Source organism: Geotrypetes seraphini, chromosome 7 (assembly GCF_902459505.1).
Source record: "Geotrypetes seraphini chromosome 7, aGeoSer1.1, whole genome shotgun sequence".
NCBI classification, from domain to species: Eukaryota; Metazoa; Chordata; class Amphibia; order Gymnophiona; family Dermophiidae; genus Geotrypetes; species Geotrypetes seraphini.
In genome coordinates, this window is record NC_047090.1 from 71,799,707 (window position 1) to 71,826,805 (window position 27,099).

A 27,099-nucleotide genomic window follows, 5' to 3' on the forward strand; every position below is an offset into this window, starting at 1 on the left:
AGATTTGCTTACTTTTTGTATACGAATGTGATATGACATGGGTGACTATTGCTATACTTTTTTCATCTTTTTGATGTATGATTTCTGTTTCTGCTTTGTTTCTGTTCTGTTACATTAAAATCAATAAAAATATTGAACTTAAAAGAAATTGGTTATCTGATAGAAAACAGAGGGTAGGTTTAAAGGGCCATTTTTCTCAATGGAGAAGGGTAAATAGTGGAGTGCCGCAGGGATCTGTACTGGGATCGGTGCTATTTAACTTATTTATAAATGATCTGGAAATTGGAACGATGAGTGAAATGATTAAATTTGCATATGACACTAAACTGTTTAAAGTTGTTAAAACGCATGCAGATTGTGACAAATTTCAGGCAGACCTCAAGAAATTGGAAGACTGGGTGTCCATATGGCAGATGAAATTTAATCCCCAATTGCCCCAGGTACATTAGATAGAGTGTGAGCCCACCAGGACATATAGGGAAAAATGCTTGTGTTCTTGAATGTAAACTACTTAGACTATAAGTGGTTTATAAATACTAAAAATAATAATAATGTAGACAAATGCAAAGTGATGTACATTTGGAAGAATAACCCAAATCATAGTTACCAGATGCAAGGTCCCACTTTAGGGATCAGTGCCCAAGAAAAAGATCCGGGTGTCATTATAGACAATATGCTGAAACCTTCCATCCAGTGTGCGGCGGTGGCCAAAAAAGCAAATAAGATGCTAGGAAAAAGGGATAGTTAACAAAACTAAGAATCATGCCTCTTTATTGCTCCATGGTGCAACCTCACCTCGAGTATTGTGTTCAATTCTGGTTGCCTTATCTCAAAAAAGATATAGCGGAACTAGAGAAGGTTAAAAGAAGAGCGATCAAGATGATAAAGGGGATGGAACTCCTCTTGTATGAGGAAAGACTAAAGAGGTTAGGGCTGTTCAGCTTGGAAGAGAGACAACTAAAGGGGAGATATGATTGAAGTGTAGAACGGGTAGAAGTGGATTGATTTCTTTACTCTGTAAAAAATTACGAAGACTAGGGGACACTCAATGAAGTTACAGGGAAATCATTTTTCACTCAGAGAATAGTTAAGCTCTGGAATGCGTTGCTAGAAGTTGTGGTAAGAGCAGTTAACGTAGCTGGTTTTAAGAAAGGGTTAGACAATTTCTATTTGGGGGGGTTTCCAGGCATTAGTGATCTGGATTGGCCACCGTGAAGACGGGCTACTGAGCTAGTTGGACCATTGGTCTGACCCAGTAGGGTTATTCTTATGTTCTTAAATAGGTAGGGTGAGATTTTTAGCATGCTGACTGTTTCAATCCACAATAGCACAGGCCTGCACTAAAACCCATGCAAACTGCTTAATGTGCTTTACTAAACACGTCTCTTTGTTGATTAATTTTATTAAACTGATTTTATACCTTTAGTTTTTGCTCTCTGACAGTTTGAATTTTTATAAAACTTTGCCTCTCCGTCTTTCTATACAGTAATAAGGACATTTGTTGCTTGCATACCTTAAAATTCAGAGGTCAGTATTCAAATGTTTTGGCCAGCTAAGTTTGAGAGTTAGCCAGATAAGCCTAAAATTAAAATTCTTTCCTCTTTCCTCTTATGCATTCCCCCACTGATTAAATATTGTCCAGGCAAATCACAGTGCACAGAAAATATATCCAGTTAAAAAAAAAACAAAAAACACAACACCCCAAAGCACTACTGGCATTCCTGCAGCGCAATATAACTTTAGCTGGTCAGTGTGCTGATATTCTGTGCAGACATTTAAAACCAATTCACCTGCTTTCATCGACAAACTTCTCATTCCATGTACCCCTTCCCGGAATCTGCGTTCCACTATTCAAAACCCATTTTCTGTCCCTTCTATTCGCGAACTATTTCATGATTCAACCCGCAAAACCATTTTCTCAGTTATTGCCCCCCATGTTATGGAACACCCTTCCGTCAGATCTTAGACAAGAAACATCTCTTGAAAAATTCAAATGTAAACTAAAAACATTCCTTTTTAAAGACGCCTTCTCAGTTTGACTCTATTCTCCCAGAGCCCTAACAGCTTTTTTGTAGTCAGCAGTACTGAACTAAAACGTTTCTTTTGAAGTGACCCCTAACCTAGTGTGCTAAAGCCCTTCAGTTTCTTCCCTCCCTTTTAACATTTTATTTTTTCATTGTATTTAAGCTCTTACCATTTCCCATTTTTCCTTTTTATTCCAGTAAGTCTATTTGTTTTGTCGTCTCCCCCCCCCCCCTCCCCTCCAAGCTATACGACTGGCTATCCTCGCTATTGCAGACCGGCACATTTCCCGAGGATCTAGGCCAGATTTTGATCACACCAATAGTAAAAAATCCTAAAGAATCTACTAAGCAGATATCTAATTACAGACCCATTGCGAGCACTCCCTTATTTGTAAAGCTGATGGAAGGTTTGGTCAATCAGGACTTAGTAATGTATTTACATTACATTACATTAGTGATTTTTATTCCACTTGTACCTTGCGGTTCAAAGCGGATTACATAAGAAGAGAACTGGACATTTCCAGGAGGGTACATTACATTGGAGAATACAGATTCAAACAAATTCAGCATACTACACGACAACCAATCAGGCTTTCGATCCGGGTTCAGTACCGAAACTCTCATTGCTTCATTACTAGATTTCCTCCATAGCCTTTTCAGTCAAGGCAAAAGTGCTCTAGTTCTGCAATTAGACTTAAGCAGTGCCTTCGATCTGGTCGATCATACCATTGTGATTGAGTGTTTGATGTCAATTGGTCTTTCAGGTAATGTATTAAAATGGTTTCAGGGCTTTTTGACTAAACGATCGTATCAAGTTTACAGTGATAATAAACAATCTAGTAGCTGGGTAAACTCTTGCGGAGTGCCGCAGGGCTCCCCCCTTTCCCCATCATTGTTTAACATTTACCTCGCCTCACTGGGGAACTTACTGCAAAACTTAAAAGTCAAATTCTACATCTATGCAGACAACATCATTATAGTCATCCCCCTTACATTCCTGTCGTCTGAAACAAAGAACCACCTGTCATTCATTTTAAATCAGATCGGATTATGGATGACCGAATTCAAACTAAAAAACTCGGACAAAACCAAATTTTTCTTAGTAAGCCCAAATGACAAAATTAAAGATTCAACAATTTTTGTGAACGGTGAGGCCTTCCCTATTGAAGATTCCATAAAAATTCTGGGAGTGACCCTGGGCCGACACCTTTCCCTAAATGTACACACAGACTTTTGGGTTAGGAAATGCTTCTCGATCTTATGGAAACTCAGAACCATTAGAAAATATTTTGATGAAGTAGCATTCCGCTTATTGGTTCAATCTTCCATTCTAAGCACACTTGACTACTACAACATCATTTATTTTACTTTCAAAAAAATCCTACAAAGACTCCGAATCATTCAAAATTAAGCAGTTCAACTGATTTTTGGGTTGAGAAAATGGGAACACATCAGTCCCTACTATCAAAAACTTCACTGGCTGCCCTTGGAAGCACGAGTTTTGTTAAAATTTTTTTGCCTTTGCTATAAATCAGTTTTTGGCCTGGCCCCTATGTAGCTGGTTTCTCAATTTAATCTGGACAGTTCCATTAGGTACACACACAGAATTAATTTGTTCTCCTTGCCATTGTTAAAGGACTGCCGCTACAAAAGATTCCTGGACAGAACTCTTGCCTCCCAGGCGAGTAAATGGAACGACTGGCTGGCTAACATCATCACCCTCTCCTCATCTTACCTCAATTTTAGAAAATCAATAAAAAAAAAATTGTTTAACCAATTGTAACTTATGAATCTAGTGTTATCACTCCTCCTAACCTGTACCTTATTTCCAACGACTTTGTATTGTAACTACTTCGAAGACTTTGAATTGTAACTCCTTTGCTGATTGTCCAGCGCCTCTTGTTGTAAACCCCCTCGAACTATCATGGCTTTGGTGGTATATAAAAAATAAATTTATTATTATTATTATTTTACTTTGAAGTTTATATTTTATTTTAACAATATTCTGATAATTGTAAACCGTTTAGGTATGTTTATGACAAACAGTATATCAAAGATTAAATAAACTTGGAAACTTAGGGCTCCTTTACAAAGGTGCGTTAGGGCCTTAACCCACGGAATAGCGTGAGCTATAATGCCACGCGCGCTAGCCGCTACCGCCTCCTCTTGAGCAGGCGGTAGTTTTTCGGCTAGCGCACGCTATAGCATAAGCTAATCCGGTGTGTGCGCTTAAAAAGCTAGCGCACCTTTGTGAAAGGAGCCCTTAGATTACATGGCTAGCTCTGGCCAATATAAGGTTGTATTACATGTTTAAATATACAGAAAAAAATTACATGCAAGATTCAGTGCATAGGTCTCCATATCTGTTTTGCACTACAGTGTCTTCAAACTCATTCACAATGTCAGCAGAGAGAAGGCCCAGAATAATATTACAGCCCAAAGTCTAAGGAACTCACCTTTTCTGTTCTGCAGTTATTCAGACCTAGACTATTTACTGCTGCTCCCTTCCCATCCAGAATTTGCTGTTCCCTCCGAAGTTGTTCTTTCATCTGTTGAGCCTCCTGAATTGCTTTAGTAACAGCATCATGGTCATTTAAGTAGCCTGATGACATGATAGAAGAAAGGATATCTGAAAAGTAACATTTTAAAAATCCCATTGTTTAGAGCTGTAAACCTGAATCGCAGTTTCTCTGTTAACATTTAGCTCAATGAAGAAATAATAATCACCAGTTAAATATACTTTTGAGTGAATTGTAGAAGCCTTAGGCACCACTTCCTTGAATCTCCCCACATATAGAGTTGCCACAGAGGGGGCCAACATAGCCCCCATGGCCACCCCCTGGATTTGCTGATAGTAAACTCCCTTATACTAGAAATTATTCTGGGTTATAACCCATTTTGCTAATGTTACCAAAAATTTGGTGGAGATTCTCTGTTGTCTTTGCCTGGTCCTTAAAGTTTCCTCAATGATGCGTAATGCTCCCTCTTGTGGAATCTGAGTGTAAAGAGAGACCACATCTAAAGTTACAGACCAAGGGCTCCTTTTATCAAGGTGCGGTAGGCGGTTAACGCGCGGAATACCGCGCTTTCAACTGCCTGCTGTGCTAGTCACTAACGCCTCCATTGACGAGGCATTAGTTTTTTGGCGTGCCACGGGGGTTAGCGTGTGATGAAATGTCCAACGCGCTAACCCCTGTAGCGCACCTTGATAAAAGGAGTCCCAAGTGTTGTCAGAAAAAGAAACGCCTTCCAAGAACAGTCTCAACAAATGTGATGATTTCAAAAAGGATCTAACCTTCATTGCTGCTTCTTTAAAGAACACAACTAGAAATGTAGATAAAGGTTCTAAAAGGCTGTCTCTGGTGTTAACAATAGGTCTTCCTGGTAGTCTCCTCAAATCTTTATGTATCTTAGGCACAAACTGGATCTTAGGGGGTCTTTGAATATTTTTCCAAAAGGAAACGATACTCTTTTGTTGTTAAGTGCCCCTGTTCATAAAACTGGATGATGTAATCGAAAATTTATTTGCCAATTGGTTCCCCGGGTTTTCCTGACATTGCCGGTAGGCCTCCCTATCATTAAGTTGTCGACTGGCCTCCATCTGATATGTTTGCTTATCTTGAACCACAATGGCTCCTCCTTTATCAGCCTTCTTAATAATTACATTGTCCATTGCGCTCAATTCCATCAAAGACTTATATTGAGCACATGTAAGATTATACTTTTGGTTATCCCGTTTATTAGATTTCTCATATGTTCTAATTCCTACCAATATCAAATCTCGAAAGCTTACTAACATCGGGTAAATGATACCCGGAGGAATCCATTTAGATTCTTTTCTAACCAGCGACAGGTCTTCCTGGGGTTCCTCCCCAACTTTATCCTGAAAGAAAACTTTTATCTCTAATTTTCTAATGAATTTATAAATCACAATTTTTAACCCCAAAAAATCTGGATGATCTTGCATCACAAAGCCCAAGCCTAACTGTAATACCACCACCTGTGTCTGGGTGAGGGAAATGGTTGAAATGTTAATGACTAAAGATTCTATTTTGTTCTTATCCCCTGACCTTGGGGTACACCTCTTCCCTGGTCCTGGGGCGAGCCCCATGAGAATTCTGTGATAATACAAACTTCAAATCTAACTATGTCATCTATGTGATTGTCTACCCTTGCTCACTGGTATATATGTAGGTCAGACAAAGCGTCCCATCCAGTTACGGCTCAATGAGCATAAGACCCGGATAGCCACGGGTAACCTCCAGGCACTGCTGGTTCAACACTGGACCCAGAAATAACATACGGTAGACCAAATAAGATGGAGAGTAATAGACATTATGATGTAGGGAGGGAAGGAGGTAATTGGGAAGAAAAATTAAATTTCGCTGAGCAGAGATGGATTTACTATTTAAATACAATTTTACCAAACAGATTAAATCTGGAGCTTGAATGGGCCACTTTAATTTGAGGGGTTAAAGTTGGGAGGTTGTCCTTTAATTCTTTACAAATGGAGAGTGCTTAAAAATCTGTTTAATAAAACATTTTTCAAAGTAATGATAATTTAAACCTCCCAGGCCTGTTTTGCTGAAGTGGATAGTGCTGACGTAAGCGTCAGCTGATCGGTCCTGGTGGGTGTGTATAAGGGAGAGGAAGATGTCGCGACCATTTTGAATTAACATTCAGTGGTCTGATATGTCGGTGTAAAGCTTGTTAAGGAATGAGAGAGATGTTTTTAGTAAAACCTATATATTTCTTAACACTACTACCATGAGCAGTGAGTTAATAGATGGATATTAGTATATTAAATGTTTTAGAAAGAAAATAAAAACATTTTTTTTTTTTTTAAATAGGGATGATAAGCCTTGAAAAAAACCTGTAGGGTTGTTAAATAAATAAATAAAAATTAAAAATTAAAGTTTGTTACTAAAAATTTGATAGCGGCTTCAGTGAGGAGGTAGTACATAAAGCCTAGGGCAGGGAAAACCTTTGAGCCCAGGTGGTACTTCTGAGGAGCTGGGGATTATACACTGGAGGTGAGGAGTTTGAGATATATACTAAGTTTGGTACATATCTTGGTGAAAGTTTAATTGGTGATCCTCACAAGAATGTTTATATAAAAATTGAATGCCATTTGGATATTTTATTGAACAGAGTCATAAATATCTGCACCCAACTCAAATGTTGTAGGCAATTTCTGGAATGTGGTGGAAGCAAAAATAATGCTGGAATTAAAAAAGGACTGGGATAGATTCCGTACAAATGTAAGGAAGTTCTTCTTTACCCAGAGAGTGGTAGAAAACTGGAATGCTCTTTCGGAGGCTGTTATAGGGGAAACACCCTCCAGGGATTCAAGACAAAGTTAGACAAGTTCCTGCTGAACCAGAACGTACGCAGGTAAAGCTAGTCTCAGTTAAGGCACTGGTCTTGACCTAAGGGCCGCCGCATGAGCGGACTGCTGGGCACGATGGACCACTGGTCTGACCCAGCATCAGCAATTCTTATATATGCACTGGGTCCCTACAAGGCAAGAGGATGTAAACTAAGCAAAGAGCGCTTCAGTTATAGAATTCCTTTAGCACTTCTACAAAATCATGGGGAAAGTAACCTGTACTGCATGGTAGGTGCAACCTCAACAACCTTCTTGGATAGACTTGATGGGTCATGGTTTTTTCTGCCATAAATTACTAAGTTAATATGTTACTAAGATGCTATATGAACTAGCAAGTCTAAAATATACAGAGAAAGCCCACTAAATCAGACCTGTGGTGATGTGAATCGCCACCTTCAATAAGCATTCTTTGAAGAAACACTTATAGATGGATAGATGGTCTAATGTTCACACTTTTGTGCCCCACTACTCCCTGGAGAGGCTGTACAGATATATCAATGTCTTTGAATAATTAATGTTATGGAGCTTATACAACTGAGTTTAACTCCTCCTTACTTAAATTTATCAATGCTTCATCTCAAGAAATATACAAAAAGAGGCACTGGAGATGTCAAGTCCAACCTGTGGTCACAAAACCTTTATTTGCAGTTTGTATCAAAGTCTTTAAAAATCGCTAAAATAGGCAAAGTTTCAAAAGACAAAGTCCTGACTATGATCCAAGTTTCGGAGATACAATCGCCTTCCTCAGGGAACAGTTATGAACTTGTAACGTACTGCTAACAGTGCGTGTGAATGCATCGGTGTCTCTTCGTCCAAAAAGAAGTGCCAAAAGTGGGAGTCCTCACTTGTGTAACTGATTCATCATCCTGCTTGTCAGTGGGAACCATGGAATGGCATACCTGTAATGGTATGCCATGTTCATTGTAGAAAGTGGGATAACACAGCCTCACATACCTGTCTGCTATCTTTGGGTAGACAATTTTTAAGTTTGGTGTAATACTAAGGTAATTAGGTGGGAAGGAGACTAAGCAGAAGCTTCTCTGCTTGCCTGACAAAACTTTAGTTCTTTTCAAGTTCTGAAAGCTGGTCCATGTTGGCAGTGTTGGATGATGCCACCCACTTGTTTGACTGACTTAATCTGCTGTCTATGGAGAATCACCTTTTAAGTAAGGCAAAAAAAAAAATACCGTATAGTACATGAAATAACTAGACATAATGTTAAATTTAACCATATCGACTAGGGGATTGTGGGACAGAAGGCAAGCACTAATCATATACAGAATGACCAGCTTGCCTCAACATGTTTAGTGGATTCCAACAAACTTTACACCGTAATCCCTTTTTAGAACAAAAAAACATCTGGGCTATAAATCCTGTAAACTGCCAAAACACACTATTAAATCCTATGATTTGTTGTAAAACATTAAGATTAGAGAAAGGAAATATAAAATAGTTAACTGCTGTGTTAGAAAAATGTTATTAATACTCTTTTTTGTCTCAATTGTGAATGTTCTGTTTCTAAAGAACCTTGTTTAATCATATCAGTTTATTCTGCTATACTCTATCTAATCTACTGGTTGCCAAGAAAAGGAACACTGCAAGCTGCTTAAAACAGCTCAGTAGGGGAAACTGGTGTCAGATTCGTTCAGATCAGCAATGTTGGCCGGTTTGCAAGTCCCTTAATTTTAAGACATACGGAACCTAGCTGGTGTTTGGGTATTTGACAGAAAGAAAGGAAACATTTACGGAGGGCATTAAATCTTTCCTTGCTTTTCAAAAACATTGTGAATTTCCCATCTAAGTTCCTATTTTTACCTCTAAAAAAAAAGATGCAAAAGGAAAGCAATAGGATGGCACTTTTGATCTTCACTTCTCTGAATTAAAAAAAAAAATAATAATTGCCTTTCCTTTTTCTTATTAACAAGCAAATTACAAAATCTTCCTTGTTGGGGGTAGGGTGGGGGTGGCAGCACTCAGTATCTAAGCACACAGACAGATATCTCTCATGCAAATACAAATAGGGAGGTCTAGTAGAGATCAAGTTAGAGAAACGGAATACCCAGAGATGAAAGTACGTATATTGTGTTGAATTCAAAATGTTCCAATTTGTGCTATATTGCATTCCTTTCTGCTGGGAAGAAGGCATAAAAAAAACTGCATGATCTCTATGCACGTATATGCATATTTTATAAAATGGGAGTGTAGGGTCATGAAATGGTTAACTTTTGTTTAAAATATTGCTCTGGTCTACATAGCTGAAAACAGTGTATAATCTATTGACTGCATCTGCCTAAAATGTATGTCCCTACCTTACCACATTGTAAGCTGAATAGATAAGAGTTTGAGCCATGATGTACCCTGCCCTTCTGTACATTTAACTGTTAGAGTTAGATAGGTGTCCTGCTAGTGACCTGCTAGTGTGAACTTAGAACCAATGAGTGTTAAGAAAAGTAACACGTGAAAAGCTTTTTCTAGAATTCAGTTGTATAGCCAGAAAAATGAATAAATATCTCTGTAACTTCCTGGTTTCGGCACTTCTGAGCCAGCTTGGAGCTCAGGGGTCCAGCATGCATGCTGTGAATAAAACTTGTACTTCTTCACGCCTCTGACTTTGTGTGTCCAAGTGACCTTTCATTTGGCGCCCGAACAGGGACTTGAAGGTCTCTTGACCACTGGTTACTCGATTGGTCACTTGTTTCTGGTCCTACGGCTGATATGTCTGCTTAGCCGGCTGCCTTCCTTTTGGGGGGTTGGCAGACCTCAGGACGTTGGACCGCTTCAACTGACTTATCTAGTCTCAGTTTAAAGTACAAGAATCTGTATCTGTATCTGTATCTGTACCTGGAGTGGCCACTATCTGGTAAGTGGGGATTGATCATCCCTATCCTGTCTCTCGTCTCCTGCCTAGTAAGCCACGTGATCTGTCGCTGAAAAGTTGTGGGAAAGGGATTCTAGGAACTGTTATTTTCTGGTTGAGTAACTGAACTGAAATCTGTTGTGTTTTGTGTGTTTGAGAGTGTCTGAGACGTCCTTGAGGACGAAGCGAGTGTGGACCTGTTAGTACTGCGTTTCCCTAGCCCGGAGACGGGCGGGGCCAGGAATACAGGGAAGTGTTTTTGTCCTCCATTGCACAATGGGGGGATGTCTGTCTACCTGTGGGGATCCCTTGATATGTTAGCTAATTTTAAAAAAGGAATTTGTCTTTGATTATACTTAACAAATCAACCCTTATTTGTCTGTGCCAGTTAGAATGGCCGATATTTGGTGTGGGCTGGCCCCCTCTGGCTCCCTGGAAGAGGACATAACCCGTTAAGTTTTTATGCATTCGTTTGCTGTCGGTTCCTCTTCCAGTCAGCCTATTTTGCATTCCTATTGGAAAACCCTTCACCGTCCTTGCTTCAGACCTTGCCAAATTCTTCCCTTCATCTGATTCCCAAGTCCTGCAGTATCCCGGGTTCTTTATGACTTCTGTCTGTTCAAATGTATTAGTGAAGTTTAAACTGTCAGTTGTTCACAGCATGAGAGGAGAGTACTTTTCCTTTTGTGCTGATAAGGGCCATGAAATGTTTAGCACTTCAAATGTGGTTTCTCCTGAAACAGATAAGTGGTTTTGCATTTTTGGCTATGTTATAAAATGTATATGCATATTCAGAAATGCATATAAACGAAAAATATGATTTCTGGAACTTATATTCCATGCTAAAAAGAAGTTCTTTGTCCAAATTTAGTAGTTATTTGTCTAAATTTAAAAGTTCTGAAAAGGACTACATCTGTAATTTGATCTCTTTGATCTTTAAGCAACTCTCTCTCCTTTGTGAAATTCTGTAGGAAGGGGGAGTAAGTCTCTACTGAGACCCATGTTGATTGTAAAAAAATAAAAATGAACAATGTTTAAACTTGTGAGTACAGTAAAACTTTGGTTTGGGAGCATAATTTGTTCCAGAAGTATGCTTGTATTCCAGGGCACTAGTGTACAAAAATATACATACTTGTATTGCATGCCCTTGCTCGTTTGGAACAGTCACTGCATTCCTGCAGCGTTATATAGAGAGGAACCATTGGCTCAGTTGTGAAAATGTGATGCTTCTATACTGTATGTACGTGTATTGCAAGACGTTGCTGGTATAGCAAGTTAAAATTTAATCATTGCTTGTCTTATAGAACACTTCCAAACCAAGTTATTTGCAATCCAAAGTTTTACTGTATATTCCAATCTTTGTTTTGTATTTCTGTTTATAAATCATGTAAGCTTAGTATAAAAATGTAACTTTTAGGAATAAGAATGTAATTTTTAGGAATGCTTTTATAAGGAAGTAAATATTTTTGCCAGTCAGCTGATAGTGAAGGGACTGCTGCTTTAGAGAGCGCTTGTGTCAGACTACCCTGCTTAGTGGGTGGATCCAGAACTGCATTTAGCTTAATTTTATAAGTCAGCTCTTTGGGGTAGGAACCTGATATAGAATAGGGATTGAGAACAATTCTTATGTGTTAGTACACATCTTAAGTTCAATTATTTTGTACCTTCTCTAATCTTTTGTAAACCACATAGCTCTTCACGGTATTGCGGTATATAAACTGTTATTATTATTATTATTTATCTGAGTCTTTCAGATAGTGGGTCTGCCTTTTAAATTTTCCTGTGGCCATATTTACATTGATTTCAAGTATGCCTTCCTCGTGTCACCTACCTTGGCTTTCAAATCTCCAAGGGTACCAGGTCCCTTCCTACACCGAGGTCTAGGCTGTCTGTAGTCTCCCTGTCCCTGATAACTGCAAGGCTCTGAGCACCTTTCTCAGTATTGCAGGATACTGTCCCATCTGGATCCCTGATTTCTCTACTATTGCTCGTCCTCTGTATGATTCCACCAAAGGCGCTGACTCAGCCCCTTTTGTCTGGACCCAACTTCAGGAGCGGTCTTTTCACTGCCTCCAAAAACTTCTGACTCAGGCCCCTGCCTTCTGGCCCTTCTGCCCAAGAAGCTGAGCTTTATGCCCTCACTTTTGCCCTGCGCCACTCTGCCTCTCAGTCTTGCAATATATATATACTGACTCCAAATATGCTTTCCTTAACTTGCATTCCCATAGGGCCATCTGGAAACATCGAGGTTTCATTATAGCCTCTGGCCGCCTGATCCATCATGCTTCCCTCATTCTTGACCTTCTTGAGGCCGTACAACTACCCTCACGTGTTTCTGTTATGCTCTGCCATGCTTACAGACGCGTGACGGACCTTGTCTCTCGTGGCAATGCCCTTGCCGACCGCACAGCCCGAGCTGCCAGTCTCTGCCCCCTCTTTCGACTCCTCTGTATACAATCATTCCTTTTCTGGATTCCCTTACACCCCAGTACGCTTCTCAGGAACAGACTTGGGCATGCATTATTTTGGGCCAGTCTGTCCTGAAAGGGGGGTGGATACAAAATGCGCCAATTCAAGTGCCAATCCAGACCCACACACTGATACTTCAAACGCAAGCACAACACCCTCATAGTTATTCCTCAACACCTGGCCCTCACGATTGTCAAAAGATGCCATGATCTGGCACACTCTGAAGAACCCGCTATGAAAAATGACTCTCAAGAGACATTTCTTTATCAATCACCTTGATCAGCTAGTCCGGAATATGGTCCGACAGTGTGTTGTCGGTTCTAGAATAAAATTCCCAATCAGATGACTGCCACCTCTTGGATACCAACCTATTGGAATATATCCGATGCAGGTTCTGTCTGTAGATTTTACCCACATGCCCATTTCCGTTCCCTCAGTCACTTCCTAGTCTTCACAGACACCCTGACTAGATGGGTCAAAGCCTTCCTTACTTGCACTGAACACGCCAGAGACGTAACCAAACACCTCCTGAATAATTCCGTGCTTTGGTCTCCCTGTTTTTATAGGCAGTGACAATGGCCCTGCTTTCATTGCCGATGTTGTCCAACAAATTGCTCAGGCCCTCCAAATTGAATAGAAATTATATGCTGCTTACCATCCTGAGAGCTCTGGTCAGGTCGAAAGAATAAACAGAACTCTTAAGACCCTTCTCACAAAATGAATTGAAGAAACGAATCTGTCCTGGCCTGTCCTGCTGCCTTCTGTTCTTTTTCAGATTAGATGCATCCCATCTAAGCCCCATTTGAGCTCATGTCTGGCCGGCAACCACCCATTGTGAACCCAGATCCTGGTTCCTTTGCTACTCTGGGATCAGATATCCTCCAGAGTCAGGTCCAGTCTTTAGCTAAAGCCCTTTAAGAGTTCCACAAATGGGTCCTGGAAAGGGCCCCACTATCGATAGCTACACAAGTCCATGGGTATGTCCCTGGAAATACAGTATGGCTAAAACTTGGAAGTCAGACCCCCTGAAACCTAGGTGGATAGGTCCTTTTACTGTCCTAATTTCTTCTCTTACAGTTGTCAAAGGTGTCCGGACATGAAACTTGGTTCCACTACAACACGGATCTTCAGCTGAAGCTTTCTAAGACCTCAAAAGTTCTGAATATTTACCACTGTACTTAGCAGGTGTTCTGAATATAATTCTTTATAAGTGTTTGAGTTTAATTGACTGCCTGTGGTTCACACTGCCTTTAGCAAGTGTCTCGAGTATAACTGTTTGAAGTTTTCTAAGTTGTGCCTGAAAGAAAAATGAGCTTCCTATGTTAGTATATATATCTGATATTTGTGTTGCCCTTACTTATGCTTCTTTCTTCTGTATTTCTTTCCTATTGTACTTAACAAGTGCAGCCCCTTTGCCTGATGTTTGTTTGCATGAAGGAGTTAAGTACAGAAAGTGTCAAACATCAGAGAGTATTTTCTGTTTCCAACCTACTGGTGATGAAGTTTAAAAGTGGGCGGAAATCTGCATTGATGATGTTGAGGGTCCACTTATCAACTAGACTCTTATTGTAGACCCCACTCGCCTGGTGTCTTTGTATTGTGATACATGTGTGCTATTTGATGTTTCTCAAGGTCATGGTACTACCCCTAATTCAGTTTTGTGTGGCTCCCTAGATTGACAGCGTTATTATACCAAAAGTGCTAAGTATATATGTCTGTATAACCTGATGCCTTTAAGAACTGCCCCTATGAGGAAACCTTCACTAATGGTGGAGCCTGTCCTTTATGAGAAAGAATACCCCGTCTGCCTCCCTTACTATAGGTCCTAGCTCCGGCCCCTTGTGTACTACAGGCTACTGTAATCCCATGGTTTTCACTATCACTGACCCATATAACTGGAATGCCAATGTCCAAGTCCAGAAGGCCAGAGACTGCATGGCATTGTATATTGATGGTAAAAGGTGAGACTCAGGTACTGATGTATATGTCCGAATTGTATCCCACTCATGTGCTCCTGTCTATCACTCTGTGGTGTTTCCCCAGTTTTATGAAATTATGAAAGTAGATACTAATATCCTGTAATCACTAGAAATCTGTTTATATAGTTTGCTGAAACTATAGGTCAGACTCTTAATGTTAGCAATTATTTTGTATGAGGAGGGACTGGTATGGGAGAACAGTGGCTATGAGAGGCAATGCAGCTGGACATGTTAAACCTGACTTCACAGACCCTCACTTTTACGTCAGGTCCACGACCTTCACGATGGGCCTTGTGAACCTCCATTGTTGCTTCCCACTGTCTTCAGCCCTTCAGACACTGCTTAATGGAACTTCCTATGAATGATGGTCAGCTCCTGATAGTTGATACTGGCTCTGTGATCTGTTTGCCTACTCTTGATTGCCTGCTTAATGGACTGGTACATGTGTGCTTTGCATGATTCGTCCCAGCTTCTTCCCGATGGTGAACACCTGGGAGCCCCTGTATTCAACACTAGAGGTCGCCAAAAGCAGTCTACTTCCACCAATTCCCTTAAAATAGGTGAATGGGGTGATGACTGTCCTGCAGAACGGATCATTGCTGTTTATGGACCTGCCACATGGACCGAGGATGACACCTGGGGCTATCGGACCCCAATCTATATGCTGAACTGCATTATTTGTCTATAAGCTGTACTTGAACTGATAACCAATGAGACCTCCCGAGCTTTGAGTACCATTGGCAGAGCGAATGCTAAAATGCGCACTGCTATTTATCAGAATCGTCTAGCTTTGGACTATTTACTAGCTGCTGTGCCTGTGATAAATTCAACCTCTCCAACTGCTGCCTTGAACTTGAGTAAAGTGATTGAGAACGATGTGGATCGTATCACCAAACTGGCTCATGTTCCTGACCAGACCTGGCGTGACCTTACTGCAGACTGGATCTCTGGTACCTTCAGCTCCTGGTTGCCCTCTGGTTCAGCATTGAAGATCATCTTGCTGGTTGCTGCCCTGTCTTCTCTGCTCCTTTGCTGCCTGCCCTGTGTGGTCCCCATAGCCATAAAGCTGCTCCACTGAACTATGGACTCTGTTGTCAAACGTTCCACTGCTGCATTGGCCCTCTCCCAGTATCGTCCCTTACCCACTGGGGACCCCGACTTTCCTGACCCCTAACTTTATTTTGTCAGGCTTGGCTCCTTAGGTACGCCAGCCTGAAAGGGGGGAATGTAGGGTCATGAAATGGTTAACTTTTGTTTAAAATATTGCTCTGGTCTACATAGCTGAAAACAGTGTATAATCTATTGACTGCATCTGCCTAAAATGTATGTCCCTACCTTACCACATTGTAAGCTGAATAGATAAGAGTTTGAGCCATGATGTACCCTGCCCTTCTGTACATTTAACTGTTAGAGTTAGATAGGTGTCCTGCTAGTGACCTGCTAGTGTGAACTTAGAACCAATGAGTGTTAAGAAAAGTAACACGTGAAAAGCTTTTTCTAGAATTCAGTTGTATAGCCAGAAAAATGAATAAATATCTCTGTAACTTCCTGGTTTCGGCACTTCTGAGCCAGCTTGGAGCTCAGGGGTCCAGCATGCATGCTGTGAATAAAACTTGTACTTCTTCACGCCTCTGACTTTGTGTGTCCAAGTGACCTTTCAGGAGTACATGTAATCATGCCCCTGGGAACACTTAACACAAGATCATTCTGCATGTGCTTATACGAGGGGCATTCAATAATTTATCTACCTGAGTATGAACGAAAGTAGCAAGCATGTTGAAACATACGTACGTACATATTCAGCAATAGTTTTATACAAGCCATTTCCTCCATGTAAAACATGATTTAAATACACACAAAACTATTTTAAAATTATCTCAGTAGAGAATGACTTTGAATAGGTCATCCTGTTAGAAAATGAAAGTCTAGGTCCACCTATTTAACACTACACTGATATTTTATAAATGGCTCAATAAGCTCAGTAAGTTTTATAAATGGATATATACTTACTAAAGAAACATGTATCTTTCCTGTCATGTGCAAAAGAAAAGGCCATTTTAGAAGCGAGCATGTTCAACACAGAGTGGTATTATTAAGGGGCTTATATGTAATGCTCAATGTGTGACAATGGCCAAAAAATCACACAGGACGCTAGGAATTATTAGGAAAGGAATGGTAAATAAGACCAATAATATTAACATAGTAACATAGTAGATGATGGCAGTTAAAGACCTGAATGGTCCATCCAGTCTGTCCAACTTTACCGTCTCTTTCAAATTAATTTAAATTTTCCTTCTTCTTAGTTATTTCTGGACCAGAACCCAACGCTCTGCCCGGTACTTTGCTTAGGTTCCATCTACTGATTTCTCCATTATAATGCTTCTGTATTGCTTTAGGTATGACCTCATATTCAGTTCTTATCACAGTATCTCAACAAACATATAGCAGAATCATTGTGACCCGTTCCTTTCCTACCTTTACGAGAAAATTCCCACGCAGGCTATTTCATCTCTCACCAGACTTATCAACTCAGCCTTACTATCTGACCTATTTTCCGTACAAATGGGACACATTGCCCTGACCCCACTACTGAAAAAAGCTGATCTAGACCCATCCTCCCCTTCCAGCTATCATCCTATAGCAGATATTCCTCTCCTGATCAAAATGCTCGAGGCTATTATATCCACTCAGCTCTCATCTTACTTAGAGAGATTCTCCATTCTATTACCTTGCCAATATGGCTTCAGACCCAATTTCAGCACTGAATCCCTGCTGGCCTCTTTAATCTCAAAGATTCAACAACTTCAATCTCATAATAAGTTTACTATCCTACTACAATTCGATCTATCTGTGGCCTTTGATTTTATCCACCACGATATTCTAATTTACCAACTTTCTGAGATAGGCATTGATTCCACAGTCTTAGACTGGTTTTCGAAATTTTTACGATCCCACTCTTACACTGTTAACAAGAATGGAACCATGTCTTCTCCTTCCCCAGGGATCACCCCTATCCCCTATTCTTTTCAACATTTATATGTCTTCTTTGAAATTCTTCCATCTATCTCCCTTTGAAACTCTATTTACATATGCAGATGACATCCTTGTTCTTCTCGAGATAGATTCGAACCTCACTAACCTCACCGAAAATATAACAGCTTGCATAACGAAACTCCAATCCTAGGCCCTCTCTGTACAAATGAAGCTGAATGAATCCAAAACAAAACTACTCTGGCTTGGCCCAAAATTAGATCAGTTACCCACGTTCATTCCACTACCTTCTAGTCCCACACTGCAGATCGAATTCTCAAGCAAAGTTTTGGGCATCATTATTGATTCTACACTTTCCTTTAATGATCATCTCAATTCTCTGGTAAAAAAAAATCTTTTTAGTCTTCACATGTTGAGGAAAGTGAGATCCTGCTTCCGCCAACAACATTTTGCTGTCCTTGTACAATCATTCTTTCCAGACTGGACTATTGTAATTCCATCTATATAAGTCTAACCAAGAAAAATCTTCAAAGACTTCAGCGGATCCAGAACACTGCGGCTAGGTTGATCTTCGCAAAAAGCAAATTCGATCATGTTTCCTCGCTTCTTTTAAAACTTCACTGGCTTCTGGTGATTTCTAGGATTCACTTAAAATGTACCTGCCTAACATTCAAGATCCTATATGGCATTCTTCCTCCCCTAATTCCACTATCCTGGAATTCTTTAAGACCTGACACTACCAGATCTGCCCACATACTCAAACTATCTTTCCCTTCGTTAAAAGGCATCATGTATGCAGGTAAATTAGGGAAATCCTTTTTCTTCAAATTCACTAAGCTTTGGAATAACCTCCCTGCCCCGCTGCGGAACCTAGGCTCATTCCAATTATTCCAAAAGCATCTAAAAACCTGGCTTTTCTCCAAAACGTAAAGCTATCTATTTAAAATGTAAAGTTAGCTATCCTCTTCATAACCTCTAATTTCTTATTATGTCCTTCCCTCATTTATTGAATTACCTGTAAACCTTGCTCAGCTCTATCTTTATGGAGATGATGCGGTATACAAACTTAAGGTTTAGTTTAATTTAGAATTAGAAAAGCTTCAAAGAAGCGCAACCAAAATAATAAAAGGGATGAACTCCTCTCATATGAGGAAAGGCTAAAGAGGTTAGGGCTCTTCAGCTTGGCTGAGGGGGAGATATGATTGAGGACTACAAAATCCTGAGCAGTGTAGAATGGGTAAAAGTGAATCAACATTTTACTCTTTCAAAAATTACAAAGACTAGAAGACACTCAATGAAGTTACATGGGGGGGAACCACTGCTTGCCCTGGGATTGGTAGCATGGAATGCTGCTACTATTTGAGTTTTTGCCAGGTTCTTCTGGCCACTGTGGAAACAGTATACTGGGCTAGATGGACCATTGGTATGACCCAGTATGACTATTCTTATGTTCTTATATCCTGTTTATGCTCAAATTTTTCTTGGCAGTTAAGTTTCATTGAACCTACTCTATATCAAGTATAAATGAATGCCTGAACAGTGATTTTGAATTTGATCTTTTGTTACAAAAAGTGCATAAATTGTTTGTAAAATGTAATATTCCAAAACTGGAACAATGAACATGAATGGGGTACATGAATTTGGAATATAAAGTAAACTTTGGGCAGATGTAATGTATATTTCTTAAGTTTATTTCATGTGCAAGTCTCTGAATTAGGCTTCATGCAGGTTAACCCTGCACTTGGCACTCATTTTTGTTGTGTTATTCATACAGGCTACATACCTATTTTGCTTTTCAGCTGGTATTATCCAATGCTCCATGCCATCTTTCCTCACTTCTCGGGCCACTCTGCTGATAAGCTCTTTCAAGCCGTTTAGTCTAACACTTCTGGATGATATAGTGCCATACTTCTGTAAATACAGTCAAACCTCGGTTTGCGAGTGTTTTGCAAGACGAGCAAAACATTCTCGCAAATCTTGTCTCGCAAACTGAGTGTTGACTCGATTTGCGAGCACCCCCTAATAACCGGTATTGCTCCACCCCGCTCACAAAGGCCCCCCCCCCTGCACGAACCGGCACCCCCCGCTCGAACAACTTCAAACTTACCCCCCGTCTGGCACCGGCACGCAGCCCACAAGACGTGCTGGTGCCGCTTGAAGAAGTTCCTGCCTCTTGCTGGGCCTTGAGCATCTGGGCCTTGAACATGTCCTGTGGGCTGCGTGCCAGTGCCAGATGGGGGGGTAAGTTTGAAGTTGTTCAGGCGGGGTGCTGGTTTGCACGGGGGGGGGGCCTTTGTGAGTGGGGGGGAGCGATGCCGGTTATCGGGGAGGGGAGGAGGGTACAGCACCGCAGGCCTGGGGGGGTGGGGGGGTGGGTGGAATGTATCAAGCGAGTTTCCCTTAGTTTCTATGGGGAAACTCGTTTTGATATACGAGTATTTTGATTTACGAGCATGCTTCTGGAACAAATTATGCTCGTAAACCAAGGTTCCACTGTATATAGCAACAACCTTCCTTCGGAAGCCAAAATAATCCAGAATGTCAGCGTCCAATGCTTTCAACTTTTGATACAATTGCCAGGCATTATGCTGACTGTCAAGGATGAAGAGAAAAACAGGCTACCACCACTTCTTTGACCTTATTCCAACTCTATAATTGTCAATGTTCTGATCCATTCTATCCACTCCTCCCTTGTATAAGTTGTACTTCTTTACAGTGTTTAGTTGAAGAATGGTCATTTTGCATTTTTGGGTAGAGATCCATCATTGGCCAGGCACAACAGGGTCAACGTTGGTAATCATTGTGACAATTTGATTATCATTCCAAGCTACTACCATGAAATTGGAATCTTTATCTAACAGGAATTCATATGCTCCTCGTTCCTTGAAATTTTTCTTTTGCATGATTGGATAATTTTCAATCCTGTTAGTAATTACAGTTCCAGTGTAGCAATAGCCCATAGAAGAAAGTTGTACTGTATCAGTAACTTCAGGGAACTGAAGAACCTGTCAGCATACAATTGGACATGTGCAATTGAAGGTAAAACAGACACTAACTTCAGTACCAGTGATGCACCTAGTCCAAGTTCCAGATTCTCAGGAGGCACCAAGTTACCCTGATACGGTTCATAATGGATCAAATATCCAAGTCTGTCACAGAAGCACCAAAATTTATATCCAAATCTTATGGGCTTTCCTTTTAGAAACTGTTTGGCACCATGTCTCCCAAAATATGGAGCCATGTTCTCATCAATTGCCAGAAGTTGCTCTAGAATAGCATATTTCCTGTAACAATCATTCAGCATAGTCATAAGTAGGTGAATCTTTGCAAATTTGTCTTGTGGATTCAATTTACTGTTGTCAGCACAGTGAAAATATGACTTTATCGTTTCAAAGCAATTGCACCTCATGGAGTCTGCAACACATTTCAGAATCTGAAATTCGAAATGCCATGGCCATGTCCTGTACCCATTCGTTCCCCATGTTCCACTTTTGGAACACATGCAAAAAAAACGCTGTATAAAGACAATGGCCCCACATGAAAACATTCTTTTTTCTGCAGAGGTACACTACTAGAGGAGTAAAGTATAAAACCCCAATAATAAACAATTTATTCAATGAAAAGAACTGAAACAATCAACTCAGCTAATATGTGGCATTTCAGCATGTATTAGATTTTTAATCAAGTAACTTTGGGTCACGTGATGTGCTGAGCAGGATAGGACGCATTCTGCTTGAGCTCTGGGGCCCCAAGTCCCTTATCCTCCATTTTGCTTTTCTTTTTGGCTAGCCTATTGTATTTTCGGCGGGGTTAGTGCATGGACAAGTTTGTTCACCGTTTCAGTCCAAATATGAGTGGGAGAACTTCCCGCACCGACAAATAAAAACCATCTCGCTCCCAGAAGTTAGACTCTAAGATGGCGGCGATCGAGTCGGCCCCTGTGCTTCAACTGTCGGCTGAACATATTGAAGCACTTTCAGCATCGGTGGTTCATGCCCTGGAGGTGAGATTTGAGCAGCTATCAGGACAATTAACTGCTATTGAAATACTTCTTGCCAATACTACGAAGCGCACTGGGGAGCTTGAACATTGGATCGCCTTGACAGAGGAAGCGCTTAATATTTCGGCGGCAAAATTGACCGCTCTACGGGAGCATGTACGTCAGCAAACAGTGAAAACTGATGATTTAGAAAATTGCTCTCGGAGGGATAACTTAAGGTTGGTTGGATTTCCTGAAACTGTATCTGATTCATGTATGCTTTCTACTGTGGAATTTTGGCTCTGAAAAGAGCTTCCCTTACCAGCGGGGATGGGGCCGTTACAGTTAGAACGTGCACATCATCTGGGTAGACGTCAAGATAATAGTACTAGAGCCAGAGTTATCATCTTAAAAATTCATAATTATGCCCACAAAGCTGAGTTACTGCGTCAATATAAGAAAAACAGAAACACCTTCTGCTATGATGGTGATCCTGTAAAGATATTTCAGGATTATTCACTGGCTCTGCAAGAGCGACGTAGATTATTTTCTCCAATATGCTCTGCGCTTTATGCTCATAAACTTCGTTTCATGCTCCTGTACCCGGCGCTGTTGAGGATCTGGACAAGCGCTGGGTGGAAGACTTTTGACACAGTAGCATAGGGGTGGAGTTGAAGACTTTGGCTTTTGCGGATGACATGTTTCTGATTCTTACTAGGCCTGAAGATTCATTGCCAACAGCTTTAGATCTCATTTCTGAATTTGGCTTTTATTCTGGCCTTTCTCTTAATCTGGATAAATCATTGACATTGCCTTGTCCGCTAGAGTTACGTACCACATGGAGGGGTGTTTTTCCTCTTTGATGGGCTGATTCTATGCTGAAATATTTGGGAGCACTTATCCCTTTGGACTTATCTAGTCTGTATTGTTTGAATATGGAACCGTTGTTTTTAACCTTACAGAATAAATTGCAACTTTGGGGAACCCTTCCATTTTCACTTTTGGATCGGGTGCATCTTTATAATATGCTTATTATCCCATGTTGGTTATATATCTTTCAGGTTCTTCCTCTTTATTTGACTTTTCGGGATGAACGCCGTCTGGAGCGTTTGGTTCAGAAGTTTCTTTGGGCTGGGAAGCGGCCTCATCTACCGTATAAATTGGCGGCGGTTCCATGATATAAAGGTGGACTGGGCTTGTTGAACCTTCGTTATTTGACTATTGGATGTGGCATGCAACATATTAATGATTTTTTCCGGGGTACTTCAGCTTTCACCAATACCTCCTTGGAACTTCTCTGCTTTCAGACTATTCATTTTAGTGCATATCTTCATTCTATTCCTTCTTCTTTACCTGAGCCTCTCACTAGCAGGGTGCTACATCGTCCTTTGTGGAAGGTTTGGCACTGGGTCTGTAAATATCATTCTCTTTCTGCTTCTATTACACCCTTTTTGCCTATCCGCTTTAACAGTTCCTTTCTCCCTGGGATAGATGGGCCGAGCTTTGCTTGGTGGGAAACAAGGGGCATTCATTATGTGTTTCAATTAGTCAATGATGATGGGAAAATTAAATCTTATGCACAGTTGCGGGAAGAATTTCATCTCTCGCCTAATGATTATTTTGCATACATGCAAATTCATCATTACATTATTTCATTATCTTCAGATTCTTTGACGGCTTCTTGTCAAGAGATGCTGTCTACGGCTTTTACTATTACCGTATTTTCGCGGATATAACGCGCACCCGTGTAAAACGCGCACACGGGTATAGCGCGCAGAAACCACAATATTATGTATAAAAACTTTTGTATACCGCGCTCACGGGTATAACGCGCATGCTGCCCGACTGTCCTTTCGCCCGCCCCGACTCTCCTCTGGCCACCCCGACTCTGCTTTCGCCCGCCCCGACTCTCCTCTGGCCACCCCGACTCTCCTTTCGCCCGCCCCGACTCTCCTCTGGCCACCCCGATTCTCCTTTCGCCCTCCCCGACTCTCCGTGCGCTGTCCCGACTCTCCGTTTACCCGCCCTGCCCTGCCCCCCCCCGGCAGGACCACTCGCACCCCCACCCCGAAGGACCGCCGACTCCCCGACAATATCGGGCCAGAAGGGAGCCCAAACCCTCCTGGCCACGGCGACCCCCTACCCCCACCACGCCCGACGCCCGATTCACCCCCCCCAGCAGGACCGCTCGCACCCCCACCCCGAACGACCGCTCGCACGCGCTCCCACCCGCACCTGCGATCGGAGCAAGAGGGAGCCCAAGCCCTCTTGCCTGGCCGACTCCCCGACAATATCGGGCCAAGAGGGAGCCCAAACCCTCCTGGCCACGGCGACCCCCTACCCCCACCCCGCACTACATTACGGGCAGGAGGGATCCCAAGCCCTCCTGCCCTCGACGCAAACCCCCCTCCCTCCCTCCAACGACCGCCCCCCCCCAAGAACCTCCGACCGCCCCCCCAGCTGACCCGCGACCCCCCTGGCCGACCCCCATGACACCCCCACCCCCCTTCCCCGTACCTTTGCTAGTTGGCCGGACAGACGGGAGCCAAACCCGCCTGTCCGGCAGGCAGCCAACGACGGAATGAGGCCGGATTGGCCCATCCGTCCCAAAGCTCCGCCTACTGGTGGGGCCTAAGGCGCGTGGGCCAATCAGAATAGGCCCTGGAGCCTTAGGTCCCACCTGGGGGCGCGGCCTGAGGCACATGGTCGGGTTGGGCCCATGTGCCTCAGGCCACGCCCCCAGGTGGGACCTAATGCTCCAGGGCCTATTCTGATTGGCCCACGCGCCTTAGGCCCCACCAGTAGGCGGAGCTTTGGGACGGATGGGCCAATCCGGCCTCATTCCGTCGTTGGCTGCCTGCCGGACAGGCGGGTTTGGCTCCCGTCTGTCCGGCCAACTAGCAAAGGTACGGGGAAGGGGGGTGGGGGTGTCGTGGGGGTCGGCCAGGGGGGTCGCGGGTCGGCTGGGGGGGCGGTCGGAGGTTCTTGGGGGGGACGGTCATTGGAGGGAGGGAGGGGGGTTTGCGTCGAGGGCAGGAGGGCCTGGGATCCCTCCTGCCCGTAATGTAGTGCGGGGTGGGGGTAGGGGGTCGCCGTGGCCAGGAGGGTTTGGGCTCCCTCCTGGCCCGATATTGTCGGGGAGTCGGCCGGGCAAGAGGGCTTGGGCTCCCTCTTGCTCCGATCGCGGGTGCGGGTGGGAGCGCGTGCGAGCGGTCGTTCGGGGTGGGGGTGCGAGCGGTCCTGCTGGGGGGGGTGAATTGGGCGTCGGGCGGGGTGGGAACTATGTAGAAAAACTTTTGTATACCGCGCTCACGCGTATAACGCGCGAGGGGTATGCGCGGTAGGTAAAAACGCGTATAACGCACGCGTTATATCCGCGAAAATACGGTAGTTCCCAACTTCCAGTTCCTCTTAAATTTCATCATCGTCATTTGAAAGAGGAGTCCCCCTTGTTTAATTATGTTAAATTACGGGATGCTTGGGCTCGAGACCTAGCTATGGAATTATCTGAAGATGTGCTTTTGAAGGATGTCTGTAGATTGCCTGTTTTTTTATAAATATACTACCTTTTGGGAGCAACATTATAAGCTGATCTTCCGCTTGTATATTTCTCCTAAGAGGGCCTTTCTTTCTGGATTTTGTGAGTCAGCTGCTTGTCCTAAATGTCAAGCCTCTGAAGCGAGCTTGGGTCCTATGTTTTGGACTTGCCCCAATATTTGCACCTTTTGGAATGCTATTTTTCTTTTTGTAGAGCGTATTTGGTCCATAACTATTCAGCGCTCTTCTTTGATTTTATTTGGAACTGTTCCCCATTATTACCCTCATCAGAAGGGGGCTGCTGCTTTCCTCAAGTGAACTGTTCTTATTGCCCTGAAATGCATTTTGCTGAAATGGATTGAGAGTGACCCGCCGGATTACTCAATTTGGAGATGTCGTATGATTACTCTCCTGATGTAGGAACGAAGAGATATGATAGAGTTTTCCTCTCTACCAGGCCGCATTTTTCAACGCACTTGGGAACCATTTTGGACTACCATGACTTCCTTGGCTTGCAGCCGATTACTTAACTATTGATTTTATGTTTCTTTGAATCATTATGTTAACATTGGTATGTCTGTATTATTTGTATTAATTCATTGAATGTGTTGGAATTATACTTGGGAGGAGGACCCGGGGGGAGGGGGGAGTAAGATGTGAAGGGATAAGGGGGATTTGACTGTGATATTGTACAAAAATTTGAGCTTGTTTGTGTTTCTCTTTGTTTATTTGATTTTCTTGATAAGCTCAATAAATATATTTAAACATAATCAAGTAACTTTTTCCACTGGATTTTTAATCAAGTAACTTTTTCCACTGAAAATCACAAACTAATCGAAATGATTTTACTCAGCACACGAAGGCCAAATCATAAATCTGGACTTCCTGTGTGTTATGGTTAATATTTCCCCCCCCAAAAAAACCCCCAACCCTGTGAATATTCCATTATTGGAATATTGGGCAGAAATGGGATATACAAATACAATGCTATTTTGCCACTTACGAGTCTAGTTTTGTGTATAATGTTTGTGTCTGAAAATGGATATTGAAATCCATGCAATCAAAAAAGCCCTTTGATTTTAAAAATAGCTCAATGAATGCTAGGTAGCCAACAAAAATTTTGTTATTTATACATTTTCAGAAAATATACAGATAATATTTGACTATTTAAATTGATAAATGGCTTGATAGTATCCATATATTTGTGGACTGAGGCAAGCTTAAAAATGATCCAGATACGAGTGGCAATATTCAGCTGCTTCTTGTGACCCTGGGCAGGTCACTTAGTCCTCCATTGCCCCAGGTAGATAACTTTGATAGGGGTATATAAATACCTAGAATAAATAAATAAATGGCTACTTTATCCTGGTGAAAAGCAAACTAACTAAATGGATAATGCTCACACAGTTACTATACTATCTGTACAGCTAAATATAAGGATTAAATTACATGCTGGTGCTGGCATTTAACTTAAACAGGAAAGGAGCCCATAATAATTAACACTACTTCAAAAAAATAATTTTGAAATAAATGCATTTTTAACAATTTATGAAATTTTAAATAACATGGGGTCAATCTCAGTTCTAATGGAAGCGAATTCCAACATTGGACAATTCTATAAACAAAGCAAGTGTAAGATATTGGAAAACATAAGAATCTTTTGATTGAAGAGAGTGATTAGTTGGTATTACTGCAATTAAGCTGATTGTATACTTCATGGATTGTCCACATAATATCTTATGTACTAATGTACACAATTTAAACTGGTAGTAAGCTTCTATTAGAAGTTAGTAAGGCTTTTCAACAATGATGCAGAGGTCCTCACCCCAGAAAAATACATCCTTGATTGTGTAAAAGTACAGAATTGTTTTTTA

The 27,099-nt window shown here is 41.8% G+C and overlaps 1 protein-coding gene across 1 annotated transcript in view; it reads right to left on the minus strand.

The window, feature by feature from the left end:
• The window catches only part of SOX5 (SRY-box transcription factor 5), an 845,257-nt gene that overhangs the window by 70,038 nt on the left and 748,120 nt on the right, over positions 1-27,099 (minus strand). The window contains 1 exon segment of the mRNA XM_033953468.1: positions 4,481-4,653. Within this exon segment, the coding sequence (XP_033809359.1) occupies positions 4,481-4,653 (173 nt within the window).